General features: G+C 48.0%; 1 protein-coding gene across 1 annotated transcript; it reads right to left on the reverse strand.

Moving 5' to 3' along the window:
- Window positions 1-214: 214 nt before the first annotated feature.
- Window positions 215-6,287, reverse strand: LOC143186440 (uncharacterized). Its single transcript, XM_076390114.1, has 2 exons — window positions 981-6,287; window positions 215-931 (listed from the first exon to the last, which is right to left on the reverse strand). The coding sequence occupies exons 1-2, from the start codon at window positions 6,285-6,287 to the stop codon at window positions 215-217; spliced, it is 6,024 nt and encodes a 2,007-aa protein (XP_076246229.1).
- Window positions 6,288-10,971: the final 4,684 nt, after the last annotated feature.

Consider the following 10,971-nt stretch of genomic DNA (forward strand, 5'->3'; position numbering starts at 1 on the left):
CGTAAAACTCGAAAGATAGAGCTTTATTACCGCGAATGAGAGAGAAAATTTGCTGAAAGAGAAGTTCAATTGAGCTGAACTCCCTCACAGCGTTATCGTGAACTCCAATCAAATAGAAATTTAATTGAACTTACTTTCTAGCTGGAGGAGACGAGCTTCGATGCTGAAGCAGCCTCATCGAGGTCTCTACGGCAATCCCCACGGCCGTCCGCGTTTATTCCTCAAGAGAGGGCCCTTGAGGACGCGTGGGTCGGCGTGAGCGACTCGCCACCGCCGTGCTCCTGCCGGTTTCTTTCGGCCGCGTGCTGGTCGACGTTGGTGCGGCCCGTCGTCCTGACTCCCGTGGCTTTTGTCGGGTCCTGCTGGAAGCTGGATTTTCCGAGGTTGCAGCTCGCGGTGCCTTTCCCTTTTCCTCTTTGGGCGTTGGTGCAGCTGCCGCTTTCCACGCCACCGACGTCAGCCGTTGGTCTCTGTCCCATCGGAGGACGTAGCGTCCCCCGGGGACCGTACACCGGTATCGCCTCGTAGTCTTCGGGATATGTCCCGGTACACGGAGCTCCAGGTCATCCGTTCTGAGGACCCATTCCTCCTTCTTTTCCTTCGCGGGTTTTTCCTCGTTCCGGCTTGCCTCCGGTGTGGCCGGAAGACTTGTGTGGTCCAGCGCCTGCTCGACCAAGTTCAGACACCTTTCAAAGGTGTCTGACATCTCCTTTTGCGTAACCACAGTGTCAGTTTCCATTGCTGGCTTGAGACTAATTAGTCTATCGCTTTCCGGACTCAATTTTCGGTAGCATCCGCGATTTTGTGGGGGCGCTTCTTCCCTTGGAGTGAGAGAGACGCAACCACTTCGGCTCCCCTCTCTGTTATCGCTTTGGACGTAGGGGGGGTGTCTTGCGAGCGTTTGTCTTTCGAACTGAACGGTCGCGCTCACCTTTGTGTCACCCTCGATTTTACCGAAAATCGTTAGATGTTTATTTCACCTGTTCGACCTCGGCTACCGTTGTCGAATCTGGCTCATCTACGGGTAACCTACACATCCTTGTAATCGGACGTGTGTATGTGGACTTTGCTGTACGTACTTTTACAACCCGTACATTTCCGTCCTTCCCCGGGAAAACCTCCTCAATTCTTCCCATCTCCCACTGATTAGGGGGAAGAAGAGGATTCTGCACTAACACCAGATCCCCTGGTTGCAGTTGCAGTTGAGTAGTGCGCCACTTATAGCGATTTTGTAGGTGCGTGAGATAATCTCGCGTCCAATGCCTCCATAGCTGTTCGTGGAATTTTTGAATCGCTCTCCAACGCGACAATCGCGAGAGTTTTTCATTTTCCACGGACTGCAGCGGAATCGCATTTAGTGGTCCGCCTGTCAGGAAGTGACCGGGCGTAAGAGACGCATAGTCGTCTGGGTCGTCACTCAGAGGAGCGATCGGTCGCGAGTTAAGACTCGCTTCGATCTTGCAGAGCAACGTCTGCATTTCCTCTCCCGTTGGTGTGAACTCTCCCAACGTGCGTTTCAAATGGTGTTTCACCGATTTCACGCCGGCCTCCTGCATTCCACCGAAGTGTGGGGCACTGGGTGGATTGAACCGCCACTGAATGCCCATAGCACCGCATTTATTATGCGTATCTGCTGCAGAAAATACTGCACGACAGTGCTGTTGTAATTCTCGATCGGCACCGACGAAATTGGTTCCATTGTCACTGAAAATGCAGGACGGGATTCCTCGTCGTGCAACAAACCGATCGAGTGCGGCTAAGAACGCGCTCGTCGTGTAGTTATGGACGAGTTCGATATGGACAGCCTTCGTAGCGTAACAAACAAACACCGCGATGTACGCTTTGTGAGCTGTTTTGCCTCGGCCCGCGGAGTCGCGGACACGGTAAGGTCCCGCGTAGTCCACTCCACAATTGTCGAATGCTCTTGACGGGCGGCAGCGCTCCGGGGTCAGATGCTGCATTATTTGCGTGGACGTGTTGCCTCGCCATCTTACGCATCGCATGCATTTGTTGACCACGGTTTTCGCTGCATTTCGACAACCGAGGATCCAATAATTTTGCCTGACAGTGTGCAAGGTCAACTGCAAGCCCCCATGCAACGTATCTACGTGGCACTGCCTAATTATTAATGTCGAAACATAATGCTTAGGCAGTATTATCGGGTGCTTGGTTTCCCATGCAAGCATCGCATTCTCCAGTCTTCCACCGACTCGTATGACGTCCTTATCATCGAGGAACGGGTTGAGACTTTTCAAGGGAGACTTCACGGGGATACTGCGATGATTTTTTAAGCATCGGTATTCCTCTGCGAAATGCGAGCCCTGTATATGGCGTGCGAGGCGCTCAGCTGCGTTACGCATTTCTGACGCCTCGATTATTTGACCGGCGTTTGACCTTTGTTTGACGCGCGACGGTCTTCGCCAACGAAGACAGTACGCCGTTACGCGTAACAGTTTTCTCCATGATTGAAATCGGTATAGAAAATTCCATTCCGGTTTCGGAGTTGCTACGTGTGCATGCGCTATGCGCTTGCCTTCATCGGTCTCAACGGAAGCGGGGAGGGCTGGCCATCTCGCTTCCGTTTCTTTCAGCCAAGTCGGTCCAAACATCCATAATTCCGACTGCAAAAAATCTGCAGCGTCCATCCCGCGCGAATTCAAATCCGCAGGGTTTGAACGTGTAGGAACATAGCGCCATTCAGCGTTAGGAAGTGATGTTTGTACTTTCGACACGCGGTTGGCTACCACAACCTTCCAAGTCGATGGATGTTTTTTCAGCCAAGCGAGAGCGATCGTGGAATCGGTCCAACAAACGACACGATCTGTCTTTATTGCAAGTGAATTTGTTACATGCAAAATTAGCTCGGCAAGCAGTACGGCCCCGTTCAACTCAAGTATTGGGATCGACTGTGTTTTTATAGGAGCCACTCGCGTTTTTGCCATCAACAGTGATGTAAACACACCATTGTCTGTCGTTGTCACTCTTAAGTAGGTAACGGCAGAATAGGCTGCGAGTGATGCGTCACAAAATCCGTGCAGCTCTACGGAAATCGTGTCGGCTCCATATCGGATCCATCGGGGAAGTCTCCAATTATTCAATCTAGTCCAATCTGCACAAAATGTGTTCCACATTTTGAGCGTCTCCGCGGAAACATGCTCATCCCACTGGATTTTTTCCAGCCACTGGGATTGCATCAGGATTTTTGCGCGAATCACGATTGGCGAAAGCCAGCCGAGAGGATCGTATAATTTTGCAATTTCCGAAAACAAAGTGCGCTTTGTAATCGGTGTTGCAGATGGTTGGAATCGTTGTAGATTGAAATAGAAAAAATCTCCGGATGGAATCCACCGCAGCCCGAGTACCTTTAATTCGGAATCATCAAACAAATTAAGGTTGACTGCATGTGAGTGCGAGCTCTGTGGAATATTTCGTAATAAATCTGACGAATTTCCAGCCCATTTGCGAAGGTTAAATCCACCTCGCTGTAGGAGCTCGCACGTTTGTTTACGGATTTGCTCTAATAACGGTTTGTCAGGAGCTCCCATAAACACATCGTCTACATAGACGTCCTTCTCGAGGATAGGAGCGGCGAGCGGGTAACGGTCGCCGTCCTGTTTTTGCAACTCGATAAGAGTTCGCATCGATAAGTATGGAGCACATGCCGTACCGTAGGTCACGGTATTTAACTCGAACGCGATAGTGCGTTCGGTTTCTGGCGTGCGCCACACGATGCTCTGAAAACGACGATCCTCTGGAGCGACGAGAATTTGTCGAAACATCTTCTCGATATCCGCTACCAACACGTATTCATACAGACGCCACCTTGTTAGTACAGAGGTGATATCGTTCTGTAATTTCGGTCCTACGTGTAGGATGTCGTTCAGCGAGTGTCCTCCCGCTGTTCTACTGGAGGCGTTAAATACGACGCGCAGCTTTGTCGTAGCGCTCTCCGTTCGTATGACGGCTCGATGCGGAATATAAAGTCGAGTTTTGTCTAGCGACTCTAAGCGAGTCATATGACTCATCGATTCATATTCAGTGAGAAATTCACTGTATTCTCGCACGAGATTTTTGTCAAGGTCCAATTTTTTTCTCAGCCTTGTCAACGCGGAGAGAGCTATTGGGAGAGATTCTCCCAAACACTCGTCCGGGTTCGTTCGGCTAAAGGGCAGACGGACGATGAACCTGCCCGTCGCGTCTCGCGCGACTGTGTTTGCGAAGTAAGCCTCGCATTCTTCCTCGGCCTTGGTGTTTACCAACTTCGAGGGAATCTCCTCTATTTCCCAAAACTTCCGTATTGCTTTATCAAGCGATTCGAGGATGTTGCAATGCAGCGTCCTCACGGGGTTTGGTTCAGAGGTTGCTGCGCCGACCGGTCCAGACAAAACCCAGCCCAAAGCGGTTTCCTGAACGATCGGTCCTTTGTTGCTTATCCGACGAAGTCCTTGTCGAATAAGACTGGCGTAGACCTCTGCACCGATCAGTACCTCGATGGGGCGATCCGATGCGGGGTCTGGGACCGCTAACGCCAGCCCACGCAGCACGGTGCATGCCGGTACGCGAACTGACGGCGGGACATAGGAGGTGATTCTCGACACGATGTATGCACTGGTGCGGAACGCCTCTGCAGTGTTACTCGTCGAGGTGAACTCCATGTCCACGCTGTGCGAAATGGTTTGAGTCAATCCGCCCCCCAAACCCAATACAGTGGCCGGGGTTTTCCTTCTCGCTAGTCTTAGATCATTTGCTAAGCTAGCGGAAATGAACGAAGCTTCTGACCCTTGGTCAATGAGTGCACGCGCTATACGCGACGTGCCTCCCTTGCCATGAACGCGCACATTCGCTGTTGCCAGAAACACAGCTCTGGTACCGCTCTCTGTCGCACTACAGTGAGACGTCACCGCGGCCTTTGACGTAGAAGCACGAGGTTCCGTGTTTACGTTTGCAGGACTGCGTGCAGGAACGTTGTTGCGTCCCGCTTCCCGCTTGCCCTGCTGTGGCTTATTCGTCGAACGACGACTGCCAGTACCAGATTTTCTTGCTTCAAAGTGCAGGAGTGCATGATGCCTTCCGTTGCACTTGACGCAGGCTGCGCTTTGTGGACAGTGCGTAACTGTGTGAGTGGAAGCCAAGCAGTTTAGACAACACTGGTTGACTTTAATATATTGGAAGCGTTGTTCTGGTGTAAACGACTTGAACTTTTTGCACGAAGTAACTTCGTGCGCTTGTTCACAGAACACACATCCATGAGACGTAGTGGGAATGTTCTCGACGACAGCATTATGTTGTCGTATGCGAGGTTTTGATGTGAGGTCACCCGTTTTCTTGTGTAGCGGGTTAATCAACACATGCAACCTGTGCTCTTGCTCCCTGAGAAAGTCCAACATCTCATTAAATGAGGGGACTTCTGAGTTGAGCTTTTGCGTGCCCTCCCACTCCCATTCTAGGGATTGGTCCAATTTAGATTTGATCAGGATGACCAACACGTCGCTGTAGTGCTCTACCTTGCGCCCCAGCTTCTGGAGCGCGGCGAGCGTTTGTTTCCAGCCGACGGTGACCTGTTGCAGGCTTTCTATGTCGCCCGTCCTGATCGGCTTCAGCTTCGTGAATGTTGCGAGTAGCTGAAGCACCATACGACGTGGATTCCCGAATTGTTCGGTTAGGGTATCCCACGCCGGCTTGAAATTACGATCCGCAATTTCAAGCGTGGCAATCGATGCGAGTGCCTCTCCTTCCAAGCAGCCGTTCAGATATTGCAAACGTTGTGCATCTGATAACCGTTGATCTTTTATTATGCTTGCGGTAAACAGATCCGCAAAGTGACACCACTTTCGCGGATCTCCGCTAAATCTCGGTAAGTTCTGCTTGGGAAGCTCAAGCGTACTAGGCTGGCCTGTTGCTCCGGCACCCGCGGTATTCCCGGGGTTACCGAATCCAGCCGATCCCTTTTCCTGTATGAGGGTGTCCAATTCCGTCATCAGGAAGTCCTGAGCTTCATGGAACGCATCTTCTGCATCATCCATCGTACTCTCGCAGAAGAAGGGTATGACCTTCCGTTTGCTGTCAGGGACTTCCTTTTTGAGCTGTTTAACTCGCTCTTGGATGTCCCTCCAAACGTCAGTCACATATTCCAACTTCTGCTTGAGGAGAGAGATGGTGTAATTATTTCGCCCCTTTTTCTTCAGATTAGTCACGAGTCGGGTCATTCCCCGAATTCGTGACTGAATATCCTCCATCTCAACCTCCAGGGCAGGAAGAGTCATCTGCTCCTTGGTAGGGTTCGACATGGCGATATAATTCGAGAGGTAAACTCTGCTCGAATGTCAACCTGAAGTGAACGCTTCTTTCACCCTTTCTCAACCTTTCAATCCTGCTCGAAGGACCTTATGTTAGAATCGCTTAAAGGAAGTGATCTAACTGGGGTCCGGACAAGGTGAGAATGAGGGTACAGAAAGAAACAAATACTCGATCAAATTTAAGTCGGCCCTTAAAAGGGCTTAAGTACGACGTTTATTATATTTTTCTTTGTCTTTGGGGGCTGGGGGTGGTTGAGGTCCTCGGCGGCTCCTTTGGTGGTCGGCGGTGAATCCGAGGGCCTTGTTTTTGGACGCCGGTCAGCGACGTTGGCGTCTGAAACGAAAATAGCGGCAGAACCGCGACGGTAAGCGAGAGCGTAAGTCAAGCTATACCAAATAGTATCGACTCCTGGCTGTGACAACAAGCCTGTATGGAGGGGATAGCAATACCTTGCTTGTAACGCAAAGGTAAAGCAGTGGACTGTGTGATCGACTTTCCTTTAAAATTAAAGGGATCGTCGACCTGCAAGTGCGTAGAGATGAGAAACCTCTTCTCCACGTCTTATGCACCTTTTAAAGAGGTGCACGTCGGTTGAATCTCTGCGAGAGCAGAGGTTCGCGAGCGTTGAAATGCACTGTCCCTAGCTGGTGCTAGGCTCAGAGGCAGGTGACGGCCAGAGACTCCACTACACCGTTCACCTCGCCGTGTGCATCTATTCGTCACACGGGGGTTGCTTCTAAACGGTTAGTGAGGCGCGAGTAACGTAGAGGTGATAGGCACTTACGTTTACTCTGTCTGGATTTGCCCGTCAAACAAGGCTACTGAGCAGTGGGTTCGGTGCTCTTCCGACGATATGCAAACTCAGAGAATCGTGAAAATCACCGATTCCAAGAGTGTGTTCAATCGTTTTTTTTGCAATCTCTTTTTTGCAAGCTGATTCGTCTGTCGCACGTATAATACGTGTTGATCGAACAGACGAATAGACTAAGCCGCAAGAGAAGATCGTTCGGTCAGTGAGGATTCTGCTCTTCGAGTACTTCGAGCTTGTTGGAGAAACCAAGAAGCTCTGTTTGAAGTAACCTCGAAATGGCTGTACTTCTACTGATCGAACCGTTACCTGTCAAAGACTGGCACAAGACTGACTGCGAGAGTTGCGCGTGTCTCCGCGAAAGCGCGGAATACGCTCGTTAGCCGCCACGCGGCGCTCGCTAATCAAACTGTGTCCTTTTCTAATCTTCGACAACTTTCTCTCTCTTTCCTTCAGGCTCGAACAGCTGACACAGGTCGTTCACCTGTTCGAGTTTAACTGTAATTTTCTAAAAACGAGTCCTTCGTCAAATTCACCGTGTTTGTTATTAGTGACACTGAATCCCCAACCGAAGGCGACCTTCGGTTGGGCACGTCGATCAACATACAACGGCTTTTCGTAACGAAATAGAGTTCTCAATATATTAACTCTTTTTTAAACATCTATGTTCCGGGTAACCTAGGCTTCATTCTAGGGCGTTGCTCCACCAGATCGAATAGCTAGGGACTTAGAATTCAACGCCAGAAGAATAAAATACAACATGGGTACCACAGTTTTTCCATCGTACAAAATGTATAATTGCAAGCAGTGCGAAAGTAATGGGCATTTCTACGTTCCGTGCAACCTAGGCTTCACTCTAGGGCGTTGGTCCACCAGGTCGAATAGTTAGGGCCTTAGAAAACAACTCCAGACGCATAAAATACAATAAAAATGCAACAGTTTTTCCATCGTATAACATGAATAACTGCAACCAGTGTGAGAGTACTGGTCATTTTTATGTTCCCGGTAACCTAGGCTTCACTCTAGGGCGTTGCTCCACCACATCGAATAGCTACGGCCTTAGAAGTCAACGCCATAACTATAAAAAACAATATAAATACAACAGTTCTTCCATTGTATAAAATGAATAATTGCAACCAGAGTGAAGGTGATGGTCATTTCTACGCCCCGGGCAACCTAGGCTTCACTCTAGGGCGTTGCTCCACCAGATCGAATAGCTAGGGACTTAGAAGTCAACGCTAGAAGCATAAAATAAAAGCAAAATACAACAGTTTTTCCATCGTATAAAACGAATAATTCCAACCAGTATGAAAGCTATGGTCATTTATACGTTCCGGGCAACCTAGGTTTCACTCTAGGGCATTGTCCGACCAGATCGAATAGTTAGGGCCTAAGAAGTCAACGCCAGAAGCATAAAATACAATATAAATGCAACAGCTCTTCCATCGTATATAATGTATATTTGCAAACAGTGTGAAAGTAAAGGTCATTTCTACGTACCGGGCAACCTAGGCTTCGCTGTAGGGCGCTGCTCCGCCAGATCGAATAGCTAGGGACTTAGAAGTCAACCCTAGAAGCATAAAATACAATAAAAATGCAACAGTTTTTCCATCGTATAACAGGAAAGCGGCAACCAGTGTGAAAGTACTGGTCATTTCTATGTTCCGGGTAACCTAGGCTTCATTCTAAGGCGTTGCTCCACCAGATCGAATAGCTAGGGACTTAGAATTCAACGCCAGAAGAATAAAATACAACATGGGTACCACAGTTTTTCCATCGTATAAAATGTATAATTGCAAGCAGTGTGAAGGTAATGGTCATTTCCATGTTACGGGCAACCTAGGCTTCACTCTAGAGCGTTCCTCCTCCAGACCGAATAGTTAGGTCCTTAGATGTCAACGCCCGAAGCATAAAATACAAAATAAATAGAACAGCTTTTCCATTGTATAAAACGAATAATTGCAACCAGTGTGAAAGTTATGGGCATTTCTACTCTCCGGGCAACCTAGGCTTAACTCCAGGGCGTTGCTCCTCCAGATCGAATAGCTAGGGACTTTGAATACAACGCAAGAAGCATAAAATACAATAAAAATGCAACAGTTTTTCCATAGTGTATCAGGAATAATTGCAACCAACGTGAAAGTACAGGTCATTTCTACGTTCCGGGTAACGTAGGCTTCGCTCTAGGGACTTGCTCCACCAGATCGAATAGCTAGGGACTTAGAAGTCAGCCCCAGAAACATAAAATACAATAAAAATACAACAGTTTTTCCATCGTATAAAATGTATAATTGCAAGGACTGTGAGGGCAATGGTCATTTCTACGTTCCGGGCAACCTAGGCTTCACTCTAGATTGTTGCTTCACCAGATCGAATAGTTAGGGCCTTAGATGTCAACGCCCGAAGCATAAAATACAAAATAAATAGAACAGTTTTTCCATTGTATAAAACGAATAATTGCAACCAGTGTGAAAGTTATGGTCATTTCTACGTCCCGGGCAACCTAATCTTAACTGTAGGGCGTTGCTCCACCAGATCGCATAGTTAGGGACATAGAATTTAACGCCAGAAGCATAAAATAAAATAAAAATGCAACAGTTTTTCCATAGTATAACAGGAATAATTGCAACCAATGTGAAAGTACAGGTCATTTCTACGTTCCGGCCAACCTAGGCTTCGCTCTAGGGACTTGCTCCACCAGATCGAATAGCTAGGGACTTAGAAGTCAACGCCAGAGGCATAAAATACAATAAAAATGCAACGGTTTTTCCATCGTATAACATGAATAACTGCAACCAGTGTGAAAGTACTGGTCATTTGTATGTTCCCGGTAACCTAGGCTTCACTCTAGGGCGTTGCTCTACCACATCGAATAGCTACGGCCTTAGAAGTCAACGCCATAACTATAAAAAACAATATAAATACAACAGATCTTCCATTGTATAAAATGAATAATTGCAACCAGAGTGAAGGTGATGGTCATTCCTACGTCCCGGACAACCTAGGCTTCACTCTAGGGCGTTGCTCCACCAGATCGAATAGCTAGGGACTTAGAAGTCAACGCTAGAAGCATAAAATAAAAGAAAAATACAACAGTTTTTCCATCGTATAAAACGAATAATTGCAACCAGTATGAAAGCTATGATCATTTATACGTTCCGGGCAACCTAGGCTTCACTCTAGGGCATTGTCCGACCAGATCGAATAGTTAGGGCCTAAGAAGTCAACGCCAGAAGCATAAAATACAATATAAATACAACAGCTCTTCCATCGTATATAATGTATATTTGCAAACAGTGTGAAAGTAAAGGTCATTTCTACGTACCGGGCAACCTAGGTTTCGCTGTAGGGCGCTGCTCCGCCAGATCGAATTGCTAGGGACTTAGAAGACAACCCCAGAAGCATAAAATACAATAAAAATGCAACAGTTTTTCCATCGTATAACAGGAAATCTGCAACCAGTGTGAAAGTACTGGTCATTTCTATGTTCCGGGTAACCTAGGCTTCATTCTAGGGCGTTGCTCCACCAGATCGAATAGCTAGGGACTTAGAATTCAACGCCAGAAAAATAAAATACAACATGCGTACCACAGTTTTTCCATCGTACAAAATGTATAATTGCAAGCAGTGTGAAGGTAATGGTCATTTCCACGTTAAGGGCAACCTCGGCTTCACTCTAGAGCGTTCCTCCTCCAGACCGAATAGTTAGGGCCTTAGATGTCAACGCCCGAAGCATAAAATACAAAATAAATAGAACAGCTTTTCCATTGTATAAAACGAATAATTGCAACCAGTGTGAAAGTTATGGTCATTTCTACTCTCCGGGCAACCTAGGCTTAACTCCAGGGCGTTGCTCCTCCAGATCG

This window comes from Calliopsis andreniformis, unplaced genomic scaffold (genome assembly GCF_051401765.1).
Source record: "Calliopsis andreniformis isolate RMS-2024a unplaced genomic scaffold, iyCalAndr_principal scaffold0001, whole genome shotgun sequence".
Taxonomy (NCBI): Eukaryota; Metazoa; Arthropoda; class Insecta; order Hymenoptera; family Andrenidae; genus Calliopsis; species Calliopsis andreniformis.